The 20557-nt window shown below is 40.7% G+C and overlaps 1 protein-coding gene across 2 annotated transcripts in view; it reads left to right on the forward strand.

Moving 5' to 3' along the window:
- Positions 1-20557, forward strand: part of LOC139765270 (beta-1,4-glucuronyltransferase 1-like) — a 52101-nt gene that overhangs the window by 11092 nt on the left and 20452 nt on the right. For both annotated transcript variants that reach the window (XR_011716630.1, XM_071692626.1), the window contains exons 4-7: positions 290-445; positions 14928-15167; positions 19020-19547; positions 19863-20036. Coding sequence is in view for 1 of the 2 variants with exons in the window: in XM_071692626.1 (XP_071548727.1) it covers positions 290-445; positions 14928-15167; positions 19020-19547; positions 19863-20036 (1098 nt within the window). In the remaining variant the exon portion in view is untranslated. The remainder of the gene's footprint in view (positions 1-289; positions 446-14927; positions 15168-19019; positions 19548-19862; positions 20037-20557) is intronic.

Genomic DNA, 20557 nt, shown 5'->3' on the forward strand with positions numbered 1-20557 from the left:
GATGAAATGGTGGTGTGGTCTACAGCACCACGCAGCAAGCTTTGGAAAAATTCATGCACCATTGTAACGGTTCTTAAATGGGCAAGATAAAAACTTTGGTTGCTTCCTGATGTGTATATTCAGACCGGAGATGTACATCGTGTTCATTTCACTTTCAGCTGATAAATATACTGTTGGTTTCAAGTTTTTTGCCCTTTAATTTTTGATAAAATTTATCCATAAGTTATTAAGATGTCATCTCGACCATTTAGATGTAGGTAGGTTTAACAAGTAGTATTATGTTTTGCAGGTAACCAATGTGCTTCTCACAAGGTTGCTGAAACAGAGACAACTGACTGCAGCAGAAGCAGCAGCTGGAGAAGGAAGCTATGGTCTAGGACAGAGGGTTGGACTAAAGGGCCAGCATGCTCCTTTCCGCAGGCGAGACTATCATCTTGGGCAGAAGGTACTATAGTTAGTTCATAGGTGAACATTATGTATTATGCATTTCTTTTGCTATGATCAGATGAGGCCAAATTTTTTGTAAATCAAAAGAAAATGTACAATTTGACATGTCTTAGGTCAATAGCTTCAGTCTGACTTTTTTGCATTTGTTTGCTGTGCAAAACTAGTTTGACAGATCAATCCCCAAGATACTCCTTTGATCATAAATGTTTAACTTGAGCAGTAAAATTAGTGTATTGTCTTAATGTTGCATTTCATTTGCTTCAGGTGAAGAAAGCTGTAGTTACACTTGACATGTAAATCATATATGCAGAATGGCTCCTCTTGTGGAAGGTGAAATTGGTACAAAGTCCTGTGTGACATCAATTGCTATTTTAGGTCTCATTGCCACATGGCTCTGTGCTCATTTTATCTATCTGTCTATCTATATATCTGATTCCTGTTCCCTCCTGGAATTCCCTTAAGGAGGTGGCCATGGCAATAAAGATCTTCATAAGTAGTAAATTTCTGTGCCGCTTCTTAGCCTCTAGTGCTTCACCCTTAACAGGCTACTGGCAGAGGGAAACTGTGTTTGCAGAGGCTACAGCCTAATGTTTCTACCGACTACTATCTAATGATCTTGCCTAATGTTCTTACCTACTTCTGCCTAATGCTCCTGCCTTAATGTTCCTACCCTCTATTTTTATCTATCGCTCCTACCATTTAACCAAATGGTAGTTCTGCTGCATTGTGCTCACCACAGGAAAATTTAGCTATGAAGAATGAGCTGTATGAGTCATGTTTTGTCATTTCTTATGTATGACAAGAAGAGATTGTATGTTTGTGGACAGAATACCAGAAGTCCACGTGTGAGTGAGGCAGAAAGAATAGACAGCCACCTAGGTCATAGGAGTGCAACTTGACAACCACCGAAATGCTGGCTTGCTATGCAGCTGTCACTAATCCTCCCAATACCTAGGCAGGTAGCCTTCCAACTTCTTTTAGCTTTAAGGAAATTGATAGATGAGAAAATAAAACTTGAAAGAACATAAATCTTTGATAATAGTGATAAGTGGAGGGAAAAGAGTGAAAACTTTGAGGTTGTAAATTAAAGAACATAAAAGTTTTAAATACTTGGTAGTAGACACCGCAGTGGGTGGAAATTATGGGAGCTGAAGTGAACCATAGGGTGGGTGATGGGGTAAATGTCATGAGTACATTAAGGAGAGTCACACACTCCTGCTGCAAACTAACCTTCACTGGGAACCAGTCACTCTCCTCTCTACCTACTCGTACACATATCTTGCATTAAAGAATGTGTGAGAAATGCTTAGAGAAACAGAAGGATGTGTGTGTGTGGCAGTTATTGAACTGGAGAAAGCATGTAATGCCTTGTGGAAGGTCTTAAGGATATATAGTGTGGGAGGAAAGCTCTTAGGAGCAGTGACAAGTTTTCATCGAGGGCTTAAGGCACAAGTACGAGTGGGAAGAGAGGAGAGTGAATGGTTCCAAGTGAAGGTCAGTCTACAGTAGGGGTGTATGATGTTGTCATGGTTTTATATTTTGTTTATGGATGGGGTATGAGGGAGGTAAATTTGAGAGTCTTGAAGGAGGGGCTAGAGTATGCAGTCTTTGGTGGATGACAGGGCTTGGGAATCGAGTCAGTTATTGTTTGCTGATGATACAGCACTGGTGGCAGATTCAACCGAGAAACTGCAGAAGTTGGGGACTGAATTTGGAAAAATATTTGAAAGGAAGAAGTAGAGAGTAAATGTGAATAAAAGAAAGGTTATGAGGTTCAGCAGGTTGAGGGACATGTTTGTTGGGATGGGACTTTGAATGGAGAAAATTTAGAGGAAGTGAAGTGTTATAGATATCTTGAGGTGGACATGGCAGGAAATGGGACCATGGAAACAGAAGCGAGTCATAGGGTGGGCAAGTGGGCGAAGGTTCTGGGGGCTCTGAAGAATTTGTGGAAAGAGAAGGTTATCTGGGAGGGCAGAAATGGGTATGTTTGAAGGTACAAGTAGTCCAAACAATATTATATGGATGCAAGGCTTGGGCTATAGATAGGGTTGTGCAGAGGAGGGTTTATATTCGGAAATTAAATGTTTTAGGACAATGTGTGGTGTGAGGTGGTTTGATCATGTTGAGTAATGAAAAGGTACGAGATATGTGAAGTAATGAAAAAAGTTTGATTGACAGCAGAAGAGGGTGTCCTAAAATTGTTTGGACATATGGAGAGAATGAGTGAGGAAGGGCTAACAGAGAGGATATATGTGTCAGAGGTGGAGGAAACAAGAAGAATGGGGAAACCAAATTGGAGATAGAAGGATGGAGGGAAAAAAAAATTTGAGTGATTGGAGCCTGAACATGCAGGAGGGTGAAAGGTGCGCATGCGAGAGAGTGAACTGGAGCGATATGGTATACAGGAGTCAACATGCTCTCAGTGGACCAGACCAGGGGATGGGAAGCACCCAGGGTAAAACACAGAAAGGTCTGTGGGGCCTGGTTGTGCATAGGGAGCTGTGATTTCAGTGTATTACACATGGGCTATTACACTTGGGCTATAGATAGGGTTGTGCAGAGGAGGGTTTATATTCGGAAATTAAATGTTTTAGGACAATGTGTGGTGTGAGGTGGTTTGATCATGTTGAGTAATGAAAAGGTACGAGATATGTGAAGTAATGAAAAAAGTTTGATTGACAGCAGAAGAGGGTGTCCTAAAATTGTTTGGACATATGGAGAGAATGAGTGAGGAAGGGCTAACAGAGAGGATATATGTGTCAGAGGTGGAGGAAACAAGAAGAATGGGGAAACCAAATTGGAGATAGAAGGATGGAGGGAAAAAAAAATTTGAGTGATTGGAGCCTGAACATGCAGGAGGGTGAAAGGTGCGCATGCGAGAGAGTGAACTGGAGCGATATGGTATACAGGAGTCAACATGCTCTCAGTGGACCAGACCAGGGGATGGGAAGCACCCAGGGTAAAACACAGAAAGGTCTGTGGGGCCTGGTTGTGCATAGGGAGCTGTGATTTCAGTGTATTACACATGATTACTAGAGAATAGATATGAACAAATGTGTTCTTTGTATGTTTCTGGTGCTAACCTTGCTAATGTGGGAAAACAGTAATCAGGTATGAAAAAAGTCTTCTATGTTGAAATGTTTTCAGACTTAGAACTATTCTTGATGCTCTCAGTTTGCCGCTAAGCATACAATACATTATCATGCATTTTTCCCTTTTTTCTGGGCTGTGATTTTTGAGCTTTTTCAATCTTGTGATATTTCATATGTTTCAGACTATTGGCTTTGCTTGTGAAATGTTGATATATTTTCTGTAACATTTCTTTCCATTTGTTTTGCTGGTGGCCATATTAAGTGATAGTATTTACTTTTTCTACTTGGTTATACACTGAACATTTGTTATTTTTTTATTTTATTATTTTGCTTTGTCGCTGTCTCCCGCTTTTACGAGGTAGCGCAAGGAAACAGACGAAAGAAATGGCCCAACCCACCCCCATACACATGTATATACATACACATCCACACACGCAAATATACATACCCATGCATCTCAATGTACACATATATATACACACACAGACACATACATATATACCCGTGCACACAATTCACACTGTCTGCCTTTATTCATTCCCATCGCCAATTGCCACACATGGAATAACATCCCCCTCCCCCCTCGTGTGCGAGGTAGCGCTAGGAAAAGACAACAAACGCCCCATTCGTTCACACTCCATCTCTAGCTGTCATGCAATAATGCCCAAAACCACAGCTCCCTTTCCACATCCAGGCCCCACAGAACTTTCCATGGTTTACCCCAGACGCTTCACATGCCCTGATTCAATCCATTGACAGCGCGTCGACCCCGGTATACCACATCGATCCAATTCACTCTATTCCTTGCCCGCCTTTCACCCTCCTGAATGTTCAGGCCCCGATTACTCAAAATCTTTTTCACTCCATCTTTCCACGTCCAGTTTGGTCTCCCACTTCTCCTCGTTCCCTCCACCTCCGACACATATATCCTCTTGGTCAATCTTTCCTCACTCATTCTCTCCATATTCCCAAACCATTTCAAAACACCCTCTTCTGCTCTCTCAACCACGCTCTTTTTATTTCCACATCTCTCTTACCCTTACATTACTTACTCGATCAAACCACCTCACACCACATATTGTCCTCAAACATCTCATTTCCAGCCGTCCACCCTCCTGCGCACAACTCTATCCATAGCCCACGCCTCGCAACCATACAACATTGTTGGAACCACTATTCCTTCAAACATAGCCATTTTTGCTTTCCGAGATAATGTTCTCGACTTCCAGACATTCTTCAAGGCTCCCAGGATTTTCGCCCCCTCCCCCACCGTATAATTCACTTCCACTTCCATGGTTCCATCCACTGCCAGATCCACTCCCAGATATCTAAAACACTTTACTTCCTCCAGTTTTTCTCCATTCAAACTTACCTCCCAATTGACTTGACCCTCAACCCTACTGTACCTAATAACCTTGCTCTTATTCACATTTACTCTTAACTTTCTTCTTTCACACACTTTACCTAACTCAATCACCAGCCTCTGCAGTTTCTAACATGAATCAGCCACCAGCGCTGTATCATCAGCGAACAACAACTGACTCACTTCCCAAGCTCTCTCATCCCCAACAGACTTCATACTTGCCCCTCTTTCCAAAACTCTTGCATTCACCTCCCTAACAACAACCCCATCCATAAACAAATTAAACAACCATGGAGACATCACACACCCCTGCCGCAAACCTACATTCACTGAGAACCAATCACTTTCCTCTCTTCCTACACGTACACATGCCTTACATCCTCGATAGAAACAGAAGAAATTTCTGTTATTAGCTTTCTGTATTTCATTTTGAAAGTTACAGGTGCTCCTCGATAAACCCGTCATTAGTTGAAAATATCATGTCAAAAATACATTTAATACATTAAATGCTTTACTTCTCACCTACCGAACATCATAGCTTAGCCTAGCATACCTTAAACCTTCTCAGAACATTTACTTTTTTCATCCGTAATCATCAGGCACTTGCTGCCTTACCACTAACCTGTACATTATGAAAATTTTGATGCCTTTTGAAGCGTTGGAAAAACGCATGACTTGCTGTAAACATTTGCGTATATGTAGGATCATTGGCATGCTGTTTTAGCATATCGGAAAGACTTCTTGCCTTTGTCTGGATCATTGAGAGGCTCAGGGGTATCTGCTTTTGTATCTGGTCTTCCATCCATGTAAAAAGTAATTTTTCCATATCATCAGTTAGCCCAGCTTTTATGTTCGTGATGACATTGGATTTAACCAGTGCTGAAGATTTCACTGCATCATTGATTTGCTTCTTATCCTCTAGGATGGTCGAGATCGTTGATTGCGAAAGTTCTAACTCTTTTTCAATGGCCATTACTGGCTTGCTGCCTGCATGCTGTGCGGTTATCTTTAATTTCATCTCAAGAGTAATTACCTTCCTCTTATCACCAAAGGCAGGAGACACAGATGGGGATTTTGTAAACATGATGGGATGCAAAAACACAAAACACAAAAAAACACTGGCACCACAGTATACTTTAGAGTAACGGTTGTTTACACTCATGATTGTTTGGCTGACTGGAAGCTGTGCCTTGCTGCTGCTGCACAGCATCATGAGAGTGTATCATATTGCATGTCGCTATCCCAGGAAAAGATCAAAATTAGAAATTCAAAGTACAGTTTCTACTAGATGCGTATTGCTATCACACCATCGTAAAGTTGAAAAATTGTAAGACGAACCATCGTAAGTCAGGGATCACCTGTATAATCATCATACCACTCATTATTTGGCTTGATATTGATATCTTATAGATATGCTCACTGAATTCAGGTTTCTAGTTATGATCATTCTTACTTCATTTGACATTTTCTTCACTCTTTTTTTTCCTGATGGGTCTTTGTAGAATTTTCTCAAATTTCTCTGTATTAAATTCCACCAAGATCTCTTCTGTCCATTTATAGAGTATATTCAAGCATATTTGCAGTTTTCCTTTTGTGTTACCTGCAAAACACCTAGCTGTACTTACCTTTACTTCCCTGTATGTGTTTAAAGTCATAGGTACTCAGTGAATATCATTGAAACTAATGCCTTTCCTCTTGGTATTCCTGATAGAGCATTCTATTTTTCAGACATTGATCCATTTTTCACCACTTTGAATTTTCTCTTAGTAAAGAACTCTGATCCATTTAATTTAGTTTATCTTTGATATTTTGTTTCACCATTTTTACTATATTCTTTTTCATTATACTTAACCGCCATCTCCTGCATTAGCAAGGTAGCACAAGGAAAGAGACAGGGAATGGCCCAACCTACCCACTTACACATGTACATACATAAACGCCCACACACTCACATATGTATACATATGCATTTCAACGTATACATACATATACGTACACAGATATATACATATATACACATGTACATATCTATACTTGCTACTTTCATCTATTCCAGTTGCCACCCCGCCACACACGAAATAGCATCCCCTCACCCCACAAACAAGGCAGTGCCAGTAACAGACAAAAAAGGCCACATTCATTCACACTCAGTCTCTAGCTGTTATGTGTAATGCACAGAAACCACAGCTCCCTTTCCACATCCAGACCCCACATACCTCTCCATGGTTTACCCCAGATGCTTCACATGCCCTGGGTCAATCCATTGACAGCATGTTGACCCTGGTATACCACATTGTTCCAATTCACTCTATTCCTTGCATGCCTTTCACTCTCCTGTATGCTCAGACCTCGATCGCTGAAAATCTTTTTCACTCCATCCTTCCACCTCCAACTTGGTCTCCCACTTCTCCTTCTTCCCTCTACCTCAGACACATATATCCTCTTTGTCAGTCTTTCCTCACTTATTCTCTCCTTGTGTCCAAACCATTTCAACACACCCTCTTCTGCTCTCTCAACCACACTTTTTATTACCACACATCTCTCTTATGTTTTCATTACCTACTTGATCAAACCACCTCCCACCACATATTGTCCTCAGACATTTCATTTCCAACACATCCACCCTCCTCCACACAACCCTATCTATAGCCCATCCATCGCAATCATATAACATGTTGGAACCCCTATTCCTTCAAACTTACACATTTTTGCTCTCCGAGATAACGTTCTTGCCATCCACACATTCTTCAAAGCTCGTAGAACCTTCACTCCTTCCCCTACCGTGTGACTCACTTCCGCTTCCATGGTTCCATCTGCTGCTAAATCCACTCCCAGATATGTAAAACACTTCACTTCCCCCAATTTTTCTCCATTCAAACTTACCTCCCAATTCACTTGCCCCTCAACCCTACTGAACCTAATATCCTTGCTCTTTTTCACATTTACTCTCAACTTTCTCTTTTATGCACTACCAAACTCAGTCACCAACTTCTGCAGTTTCTCACCCGAAGCAGCCATCAGTACTGTATCATCAGCAAATGACAAGTGACTCGCTACTCAAGCCCTCTCATCCACAACAAACTGCATACTTGCCCCTCTTTCCAAAACACTCGCATTCACCTCCCTAACCACCCCATCCATAAACAAATTAAACAACCATGGAGACATTATGCATCCCTGCCACAAACTGGCATTCACTGAGAACCTATCACTTTCCTCTCTGTATACTTGTACACATGCCTTTCATCCTTGGTAAAAACTTTTCACTGCTTCTAGCAACTTACCTCCCACACCATGTACTCTTATAACCTTCCACAAAGCATTTCTATCCTCCCTATCATATGCCTTCTCCAGATCCATAAATGTTACATACAAATCTATCTGTTTTTCTAAGTGTTTCTCACATACATTCTTCAAAGCAAACACCTGATCCACACATCCTCTGCCATTTCTGAAACACACTGCTCTTCCCCAATCTGATGCTCTGTACATGCCTTTACCCTTTCAATCAATACTGTCCCATATAATTTCCCAGGAATACTCAACAAACTTATGCCTCTGTAATTTGAACACTTACCTTTATCCTCTTTGTCTTTGTACAATGGCACTATGCCTGCATTCCGCCAATCCTCAGGCACTTCACCATGATCCATACATACATTAAATATCCTTACCAGCCAATCAACAATACAGTAACCCCCTTTCTTTATGAATTTCACTGCAGTACCATCCGAGCCCACTGCCTTGCCAGCTTTCATCTTCTGCAAAGCTTTCATTACCTCTTCTCTGTTCACCAAACCATTCTCCCTGACCCTTTCACTTCGCACACCACACCGACCAAAACATCCTATATCTGCCATTCTATCGTCAGACACACTCAACAGACCTTCAAAATATTCACTCTATCTTCTCACTTCATCACTACTTGTTATTACCTCCCCATTTGCCCTGTTCACCAATGTTCCCATTTGTTCTCTTGTCTTATGCACTTTCTTTACCTCCTTCCTAAACATCTTTTTATTCTCCCTAAAATCTAATGATACTCTCTCACCCCAACTCTCATTTGCCCTCTTTTTCACCTCTTGCACCTTTCTCATGACCTCCCGCCACTTTCTTTTATACATCTCCCAGTCATTTGCACTGCTTCCCTGCAAAAATCGTCGAAACGATTTTCTCTTCTCTTTCACTATCAATCTTACTTCTTCATCCCACCAATTACTACCCATTCTAATCTGCCCACCTCCCACCTTTCTCATGCCACACGCATCTTTTGCGCAAGCCATCACTGCTTCCTTAATACATCCCATTCCTCCCCCACTCCCCTTATGTCATTTGCTCTCATCTTTTGCCTTTTTGCACTCAATTTCTCCTGGTACTTCCTCAGACAAGTCTCCTTTCCAAGCTCACTTACTCTCACCACTCTCTTCTCCCCAACATTCTCTTTTCTTTTCTGAAAACCTCTAAAGATCTTCACCTTTGCCTCCACAAGATAGTGATTAGACATCCCTCCAGCTGCCCCTCTCGGCACATTAGCATCTAAAAGTCTCTCTTTTACATGCCTATCAATTTTCACATAATCCAATAATGCCCTCAGGCCATCTCTCCTACTCACATTTTTTTTTTTCATAATATTCGCCATTTCCCGCATTAGCGAGGTAGCGTTAAGAACAGAGGACTGGGCCTTTGAGGGAATATCCTTACTTGGCCCTCTTCTCTGTTCCTTCTTTTGGAAAATTAAAAAAAAAATAAGAGGGGAGGATTTCCAGCCCCCCACTCCCTTCCCGCTTCCTTCACTACCTCAAACCATTCTCCCTGACCCTGTCACTTCACACACCACCTTGACCAAAACACCTTATATCTGCCATTCTATCATCAAACACATTCAACAAACCTTCAAAATACTCACTCCCTCTCATTTCACCACTACTTTTTATTACCTCCCCATTAGCCCCCTTCACTGATGTTCCCATTTGTTCTCTTGTCCTATGCACTTTATTTACCTCCTCCCAAAACATCTTCTCATTCTCCCTAAAATTCAATGATACTCTCTCACCCCAACTCTCATTTGCCCTCTTTTTCACCTCTTGCACTTTCTCTTGGCCTTCTGCCTCTTTCTTTTATACATCTCCCAGTCATTTGCACTACTTCCCTGCAAAAATCGTCCAAATGCCTATCTCTTCTCTTTTATTAACAATCTTACTTCTTCATCCCACCACTCACTACCCTTTCTAATCTGCCCACCTCCCACGTTTCTCATGCCACAAGCATCTTTTGCACAAGCCATCACTACTTCTCTAAATACATCCCATTCCTCCCCCACTCCCCGTACATCATTTGCTCTCACCTTTTTCCATTCTGCACTCAATCTCCCTTGGTACTTCCTCACAAGTCTCCTTTCCAAGCTCATTTACTCTTACCACTTTATTCACCCCAACATTCTTCTTTTCTGGAAACCTCTACAAATCTTCACCTTTGCCTCCACAAGATAATGATCAGACCACCCTCCAGTTGCCCCTCTCAGCACACCATCATCCAAAAGTCTCTCTTTCATGTGCCTATCAATTAACACACAACCCAATAATGCTCTGTGGCCATCTCTCCTATTTACATACGTATACTTATGTATATCTCTCTTCTTAAACCAGGTTTTCCCTATCACCAGTCCTTTGTGATACAGTATTGTGTTACGGTATGTGTATTTTTATCACTCATGAATATGAGTTTTGTGATGTTTGGGTAATTGTGCAATACTGTTTTGGTACCATCTCAGACCCTCTTCTGGGCATTGGTGATATATATATATGTCATGGTGGAAAGGATCACAATTTTGCGTGTGATCAGGATATTCGTATGAGTCCACGGGGAAAATGAAACACGAAAAGTTCCCAAGTGCACTTTCATGTAATAATCACATCATCAGGAGAGACACAAGAGAGGAATATAACAGTCAGTCGATATACATCGAAGAGATGAAGCTAGGACGCCCTGATGATGTGATTATTACACGAAAGTGCACTTGGGAACTTTTCGTGTTTCATTTTCTCCGTGGACTCATAGGAATATGTCATGGTATGTATGTTTGCCATACTGGATTGACCAGTGCTTTTTCCAGGTAACATAATCAAAGGTTTTGCTGTCATCTTAGTCTTTTCAGGGATGATAACTGGGTTCTCTTGAGGTTCTTGTGCTGAGTTCCATTTAAGTTGGTCTTTTCTTTTCTTTCTTATTTTGTTGCCAATTTGCTCACATTCATTCTTTATATGTGATTTGCAATTTACTTTGGTTGTGTCCTTTATTACATTTCTCTAGCTGTCACATGTAATTTGCTTTGAAGAGAAAAGAGTGATTGATTCCTAGTGAAGGTTGGTCTGTGGCAGGAGTGTGCGATGTCCCCATGGTTGTTTAATTTGTATATGGATGGGTTGGTTAAGAAGGTAAATCCAAGAGTTTTGGAGAGGGGCGAGTATGCAGTCTGTTGGGATGAGAGGGCCTTGGCAGTGAGTCAGTTGTTGTTCACTGATGATACAGCTCTGGTGGCTGATTCAAGGGAAAAACTGCAGAAGTTGGTGACTGAGTTTGGAAAAGTGTGTGAAAGGAGAAAGTTGAGAATATATGTGAATAAGAGCACGGTTATTAGGTTCTGTAGGGTTGAGGGACAAGTTAATTGGGATGTAAGTTTGGATGGAGAAAAATTGAAGGGAATGAAGTATTTTAGATATCTACTAGTGGACTATGCAGCAAATGGAACCATGGAAGCAGAAGTAAGCCACAGGGTGGGTGAAAGGGCGAAGATTCTGGTAGCAATGAAGAATGTGTGGAAGGAGAGAAAGTTGTGTTGGAGAGCAAAAATGGGTATGTTTGAAGGAATAGTTGTTCCTACAATATTATATGGTTGCGAGGCATGGGCTATAGATAGAGTTGTACAGAGGAGGGTGGATGTGTTGGAAGAAAATGTTTTAGGACGATATGTGGTGTGAGGTGATTTGATTAAGTAATGAAAGGGTTAGAGAGATGTGTGGAAATAAAAAGTGTCTTTGAGAGAGCAGAAGAGGGTGTGTTGAAGTGTTTTGGACATATGGAGAGAACGAGTGAGGAAAGATGGACAAAGAAGATATATGTGTCAGAGGTGGAGGGAACAAGGAGAAGCTGGAGACCAAATTGGAGGTGTAAGGATGGAGTGAAAAAGAAATTGAGTGATCGGGGCCTAAACATACAGGAGGGTGAGAGGCATGCAGGAAATAGAGTGAAGTTGAATGATGTGGCATACCAGGATCAACATGCTGTCAATGGACTGAACCAGGGCATGTGAACTGTCTGGGGTAAACCTTGGAAAGGTCTGTGGGGCCTGGATGTGGATAGGGAGCTAGAGAGTGAGTGTGAATGAATGTGACCTTTTTTGTCTGTTTTCCTGGTGCTAGATTGCTGAAGTAGGGAGTAGTGATGCTGTTTCCTGTGGAGTGGGGTAGCGACAGGAATGGTTGAAGGCAAGCAAGGATGAATATGTACTTGTTTATAGATGTATATGTCTGTGTATGTATATGTTGATATGTATATGTATGTATATATGTGTGTATGGGCCTTTATGTATGTATGTGTGTATATGAGTGGATGGGCCATTCTTAATGAATTTCCTGGTGCTACCTCACTGATGCGGGAAACAGTAATTAGGTATTATAAGAAAATAATAATCAGTATCTGTAGTTGAATGCTCATCTTATTGATTAGATATTTTGTCATCTGTATATCGTCTTGTGCTGAACACAGACTTATACTGATTGATTAACATTTGGCATGATATCTTGGTGTTGCTGTCATATCTTTTACCTTCTTTGAAAAGCCATAAATTTTTTGGCCTTGATATCCTTGTCAACATTTGCAGTTTTTTTCTGTCCAGCTTTTCAATTCTTTCTCTGGTAATTGCATATCCTTTTTTTCTTTTTTTGCTTAATATTGTTTTCCTCTTTTTTTTACATGATATTGATCACTGAATCATATGTGCTCTTGTTATTTTTAGTGTTACTGCTGCTGGAGTTCTCACTCCAGTTTTTAATTGCTATCAGGGTATTAAGTACTCAATATTGTCAAAATGTAAATTTAAGCTTCAGTGTTTACTTTTTTACAGTGACTGTCATAATATGGGTAAAATATGCCCCAATCAAGGCCATCTTGGTGAAAAGAAAAAGTTTGGGGAAAAGAATGTAGGAAATAATCACTGTTCCACTGGTGGTAGTTGATTTGACTCTTAAAGGTAGAAAGGTTTAAGAACAGGGAAAGATGAAAAAGAGAGACTATACAACGGCTTAGCTATTGAATGACAGATGTCATAATAGGCTGTTCTTGACCGACTGGTCTCCATACAAAACCTATGGCAGGCAGTAACCTAAATTATTCCTTGGATCCAGTCCTTGATGGGAAGGACATGCAGACAACTCATGAGAGCAGTGACCCAAATGAAACAATTCCTGTAGAACAAGAAGGCAGCAGTTTCATGGTGTATAGAAAGGGGTGGTTGAAGAGAGCTCATACCTGGAGAATTAATGAGACAGGAGGCTTTAGATTCCACTCTTGCCAATAGAGAGATGGTTGATGAATTCATCCCAGATTTGTGAGCAGTGCAGTACTCCATACAAGGGTGAATAAATCTCTAGTGTATATGGAATAGCTGTTGACATGAAATAGAATTATGGTACCCATGTAACATTCCCTGCTTTTGATTGTTTAGGGATTACCATAAATTGGATGATATTGCTTTGCCCAGCTTGTAGATGTTATGGCAGGGTTGAATTGTGAATTTTTGATGTTGAACTATTTTAGTACACCCTCTTCTGCTCTCTCAACCACACTCAACTTATTGCCACACCTCTCTCTTATTCTTTTAGTACTTACTCGATTAAAGCACCCACAAGTATTGCCCCTAGACATTTCATTTTCAACACACTAACCCTCCTTTGCACATTCTCATCTATAGCCCATGCCCTGCATCCACACATTGTTGAGACTACTGTATTTTCAGACATATCAATTTTCTCCCCCCCCCAGATAATGACCTCTCTTTCCACACATTCCTTCATGTTCCCATTACCACTGACCCCTAACCCAACCTGTGATTTGCTTCTACTTCTGTTGTTTCATTTGTTGCCATATCCACTCCCAGGTATCTAAATTTTCTCCATTGACACTCAAACTGCAATTAACCAGTCCTTCTGCTTTACTAAACCTGATGACCTTGCTTTTATTCCCATCTACTCATGACATCCCCCTTCCACACACTCTCCCAAACTCAGACATCCATTTTTGCAGAGTCTTACTTGAACCTGCCATCAGAGCCGTGTTATCGGCAAACAATTACTGACTCACTTCTCAGGCTCCTATCACCTCAATTAAACTGCATACTCATCCCTCTTTCCAAGGCCCTTGCTTTTGCCTCCCTTACCACTCCATCCATTAACAAATTACACAGCTATGGTAGCATGACTCACCCCTATTGCAGACTAACCTTCACTTGGAGCCACTCGCTCTCCTCTCTACCCACACATGCACATATCTTGCAATCTTGATAACTTCTTACTACATCCAGTGGGTTTTCACCCACACCATATATTAATTAGACCTTCCACAAAGCATCTCTTATCAACCCCCACAAGGCATCTCCTATTAACCCTATGATATATATGTCAGTGTAATAAGACAAACCTTATGTGCACAGTGAGATTACCAAATGAACAAATGTTCTGTCTGCAATGTTGCTGGCTGTGATATGTTCCCTCTACTGGAGTAATATATACACATTTTGCTATGTAATCATGTTATAATGCACAGTGATATGTGATGCATCATTCATATACATCTGTATACATTATTCATACAAATCTGTATACATCATATAGATACATTTTCCTTACTGCCTTGGCAGAACAAAAATGATGTAATACTCCCCACAGCATTCTTGTGGTTACTGAATCCCTTAGTTAATTAACCTGTTGTGTTTTTGTTCAGATTCTTGATGAAATTTCATTTTGCAGCTTTCAGATGACCACCAAGCAGTATTATCACGTATTGCTCGTTGGAGTGTCCTAGATAGTACTGGAGAATTCCGGGTGTCGGTGGGTGTCCTTCGAGGATCGGGGATTGAGGCCAGTCAAGATGAGGGATTGGATGGCAGAGATGAACAGGATTTGCCAGAAAGCCATGGTTTGACTTTGGTCACTCAGTGTTCTTTTGCCAGGCTTCACCGACTACCCCTCTTGGCCAAGCACTGGCAGGTTTGTCTGTTTATTGGTGTTTAATTGAATATATCCTCATTTTACACATACAGTAAAGCAAGTTTACTGAAATGCATGTCTAATAATGTACATGTGACTAATGATGAACTGGAGATTTGTGCACATCATTTTTTTTTTTCAAATATCCTATACCAATTAGTTAGTGGCATTTGAAGGATTTTTGGGTGAATTAATACATTGGTCCATTGTCACCTAAATTAAAAGCATTTCCTTGCTGCTGTTACATCAAAAATCAATCTAGCAGAAACTGAAATGTTTATAACCACCTCCCTACCGTAGAAGATCTCGCTTTACTCCGCTCCCATATGTAGCATAGCCTCAAAGGTGTAGGAGCCCTAAAAAAGTGGCCCTAGGATTGCATATCTAATTGATATGAGCAGGAGTGGGAATGTTGATGCCATACCCATATACATTATCACTTTCCAAAAACAGGAACAGATAAAAGATTTAAGTGAGCAATTGACCTCGAAGGCTCAAGTTAGGGTACTAAGTGCGTGGAGGCAACCAGGATGAAGAGAATTCAAGCTGATCTGCCGCAGGAAACGGCAATCAAGTATAATGAATAGATAAATAGATATATATTTATTATTTATTTATTTTGCTTTGTTGCTGTCTCCCGCATTAGCGAGGTAGCGCAAGGAAACAGACGAAAGAATGGCCCAACCCACCCACATACACATGTATATACATACACGTCCACACATGCAAATATACATACCTATACATCTCAATGTACATATATACATAAACACACAGACATATACATATATACACATGTACATAATTCATACTGTCTGCCTTTATTTATTAGCATCGCCACCTCACCACACATGGAATAACAACCCCCTCCCCCCCATGTGTGCGAGGTAGCACTAGGAAAAGACAATAAAGGCCCCATTTGTTCACACTCAGTCTCTAGCTGTCATGTAATAATGCACCAAAACCACAGCTCCCTTTCCACATCCAGGCCCCACAGAACTTTCCATGTTTTACCCCAGACGCTTCACATGCCCTGGTTCAATCCATTGACAGCACGTCGACCCCGGTATACCACATCGTTCCAATTCACTCTATTCCTTGCACTCCTTTCACCCTCCTACATGTTTAGGCCCTGATCACTCAAAATCTTTTTCACTCCATCTTTCCACCTCCAATTTGGTCTCCCACTTCTCCTTGTTCCCTCCACCTCTGACACATATATCCTCTTGGTCAATCTTTCCTCACTCATTCTCTCCATGTGACCATACCATTTCAAAACACCCTCTTCTGCTCTCTCAACCAAACTTTTTATTTCCACACATCTTTCTTACCCTTACATTACTCTTACCCTTACATTACTTACTCGATCAAACCACCTCTTACCACATATTGCCCTCAGACATCTCATTTCCAGCACATCCACCCTCCTGCGCACAACTCTATCCATAGCCCACGCCTCGTAACCATACAACATTGTTGGAACCACTATTCCCTCAAACATACCCATTTTTGCTTTCCGAGGTAATGTTCTCGATTTCCAAACATTCTTCAAGGCTCCCAGAATTTTTGCCCCCTCCCCCACCCTATGATTCACTTCCGCTTCCATGGTTCCATCCGCTGCCAAATCCACTCCCAGATATCTAAAACACTTTACTTCCTCCAGTTTTTCTCCATTCAAACTTACCTCCCAATTGACTTGACCCTCAACCCTACTGTCCCTAATAACCTTGCTCTTATTCACATTTACTCTTAACTTTCTTCTTTCACACACTTTACCAAACTCAGGCACCAGCTTCTGCAGTTTCTCACATGAATCAGCCACCTGCGCTGTATGATCAGCTAACAACAACTGACTCACTTCCCAAGCTCTCTCATCCACAACAGACTTCATACTTGCCCCTCTTTCCAAAACTCTTGCATTCACCTCCCTAACAACCCCATCCATAAATATATATATATATATATATATATATATATATATATATATATATATATATATATATATATATATATATATATATCTTTCTTTCATACTATTCGCCATTTCCCGCATTAGCGAGGTAGCGTTAAGAACAGAAGACTGGACCTTTGAGGGAATATCCTCACCTGGCCCCCTTCTCTGTTCCTTCTTCTGGAAAAAAAAAAAGAAAGAAAAGAGAGGGAAGGATTTCCAGCCCTCTGCTCCCTTCCCTTTTAGTCGCCTTCTACGAGCAAGGTAATTAGGTACAGTAGGGTTGAGGGTCAAGTCAATTGGGAGGTAAGTTTGAATGGAGAAAAACTGGAGGAAGTAAAGTGTTTTAGATATCTGGGAGTGGATCTGGCAGCGGATGGAACCATGGAAGCGGAAGTGGATCATAGGGTGGGGGAGGGGGTGAAAATCCTGGGAGCCTTGAAGAATATGTGGAAGTCAAGAGCATTATCTCGGAAAGCAAAAATGGGTATGTTTGAAGGAATAATGGTTCCAACAATGTTGTATGGTTGCGAGGCGTGGGCTATGGATAGAGTTGTGTGCAGGAGGATGGATGTGCTGGAAATGAGATGTTTGAGGACAATGTGTGGTGTGAGGTGGTTTGATCGAGTAAGTAACGTAAGGTTAAGAGAGATGTGTGGAAATAAAAAGAGCGTGGTTGAGAGAGCAGAAGAGGGTGTTTTGAAATGGTTTGGGCACATGGAGAGAATGAGTGAGGAAAGATTGACCAAGAGGATATATGTGTCGGAGGTGGAGGGAACGAGGAGAAGTGGGAGACCAAATTGGAGGTGGAAAGATGGAGTGAAAAAGATTTTGTGTGATCGGGGCCTGAACATGCAGGAGGGTGAAAGGAGGGCAAGGAATAGAGTGAATTGGATCGATGTGGTATACCGGGGTTGACGTGCTGTCAGTGGATTGAATCAGGGCATGTGAAGCGTCTGGGGTAAACCATGGAAAGCTGTGTAGGTATGTATATTTGCGTGTGTGGACGTATGTATATACATGTGTATGGCGGTGGGTTGGGCCATTTCTTTCGTCTGTTTCCTTGCGCTACCTCGCAAACGCGGGAGACAGAAAGGGAGGGAGCGGGGGGCTGGAAATCCTCCCCTCTCGTATTTTTTTTTTTGATTTTCCAAAAGAAGGAACAGAGGGGGCCAGGTGAGGATATTCCAAAAAAGGCCCAGTCCTCTGTTCTTAACGCTACCTCGCTAACGCGGGAAATGGCGAATAGTTTAAAAGAAATATATATTATCATTATCATTATTATTATACTTGATTGCCATTTTACACGTTAGTGAGTTAGCGCCAGGAAGCAGACGAAGAATGGCCCATCCTCTCATATATGCATATATATACATAAATGCCCTTAGTGGACATATACATATACATACATATCAACATATACACATATATATATACATACACAGACATATACATATATACACATGTATATATTCATACTTGCTTGCATTCATCCATTCCTGGCGCCTTGCCCAACATGAAACAGCATTGCTACCCCTTGCTTCAGCGAGGTAGCACCAGGAAAAAAGACAAAAAAGCCCAGTCATGCACATTCAGTTCATAGCTGTCATGTGCTATGCACTGAAACCACAGCTCCCTATTCACACACATCCAGGCCCCACAGACCTTTCCATGGTTTACCCCAGATATTTCACATGTCCTGGTTCAGTCCATTGACAGCACATCGGCCCTGGTATACCACATCATTCCAATTCACTCATTTCCTTGTGCTCTTCTCACCCTCCTGTATGTTCATGCTCTGATTGCTGAAAATCTTTTACACTCCATTCATTTTGATTTAGTTTAGAAGGTCAATTGATTTTTGTGGGCTATATAAACATATGTTAATTTCATTCTTTCAGGGTCCCATCTCCATTGCAGTGTTTGCATTAAGTGGAGAGGTGCAGGCAGTGGTTCAAACCTTTCATCTATTACGGCAGTGTTATCCTGGTATCAAGGAAAATGTCACATTTAGTCTCATCTTTCCTCTAAATTCCCCTACTTCACCACATCTTACTCCCACTTCGAATACAACTCCTTGTGAAAAGATATTTTCTGAAATCGATCAGGTCAATTATGACATCAAGGGGATTCAGTATCCTGCCAACTTACTTAGAAATAGTGCTAGAAAAGCTACTATTACACCACTAATGATGGTAATTGATATTGATATTGTACCAAGCTCAGGTCTTCATGATGCATTTGTTTCATATGCAAATGAAAAGAATTTATTTGGGGAAAACTCAGGTGAGGAGAAGACAGTGTGGGTAGTGCCAATATATGAAATAAAGGAAAGTGCAGGAATCCCAAAAACTAAACAAGATTTGTTGAAGATGAGAGAAAATGGAACTGCCAGACCTTTTTATCAAGAGACCTGTTTGAATTGTCAGGTATGTGATGGTTTTAGATGATTTACATTTCATGTTCAGAAAATCTTAAATCAGTTTATATTTTCTCTTAATCATTTCTAATAAATACAGAATTTTGCCAAGAGTATTTGTTAACAAATTATGATTATGAGCATACACAAAATGAAAACACATAATTCAATATATTTGCTGTAAAGACCCAGAAAGTTGAAGTATGAGGGAATATAGAATTGCTGTAATTCTGTTAATACTTTTAAAGGGAAACATATACATTATAATTTAATCAAACAGAATTATAAACATTATCATAATTTGATCTTACTGATAATTCAACAGCGATATACCAACTATGAAGCTTGGGAGAAAAGTAGAGAGGGAAGAGTGGGGTATGTGGAACCCCTCTACGAGGTGTTGTGGAAGGCCGTCTGGGAACCATTCTATATTGGCAGAAACAACATACCACTCTATGACGAAAGGTTCAGGCAGTTTGGTTACAACAGAATTAGTCAGGTAGGAATATTTCTTTTTCAGTTATGATTTCATTTGGATGAAGTGTTAAACATGTATTTTAATGTAGTTATTGGAAATGGAATTAAAGTATATTAGAATAGAAATTGAAATAAAAAGAACATAACGTGGTTGAGTGAGGGGAAATAGTCCACTGAAAGGTTCAGAGAACAAGAAAGAAACATGCAGGAAATAATGTATGTACATTGTTGAATTCATTGAATAAACAAATGATATTTTTGCATCATCACTAGAATAGTAAAAGTAATTTATATACCATGATTTTGCAAATTTTGACCTTGTAGTTTGAAATAGTCCTTGATGAAATGTGCTCTGTCATACTTGAAAAGAATATAAGTTCCAGAGTAGCCTTAATACATTTCTTAAGTCTGTGTTTGAGTTATACAATATACTGGGCCATGTGGAGGCTGTGTGGTTGGTTATTTTGGCTCTGGGTTTGGCAGTCAGTGACTGCCTGGATTATTAAATTTTTCAGCTTCAAGCTGTAATCACTATTTGAAAAT

This window comes from Panulirus ornatus, chromosome 53, assembly GCF_036320965.1.
Source record: "Panulirus ornatus isolate Po-2019 chromosome 53, ASM3632096v1, whole genome shotgun sequence".
Classification (NCBI taxonomy): Eukaryota; Metazoa; Arthropoda; class Malacostraca; order Decapoda; family Palinuridae; genus Panulirus; species Panulirus ornatus.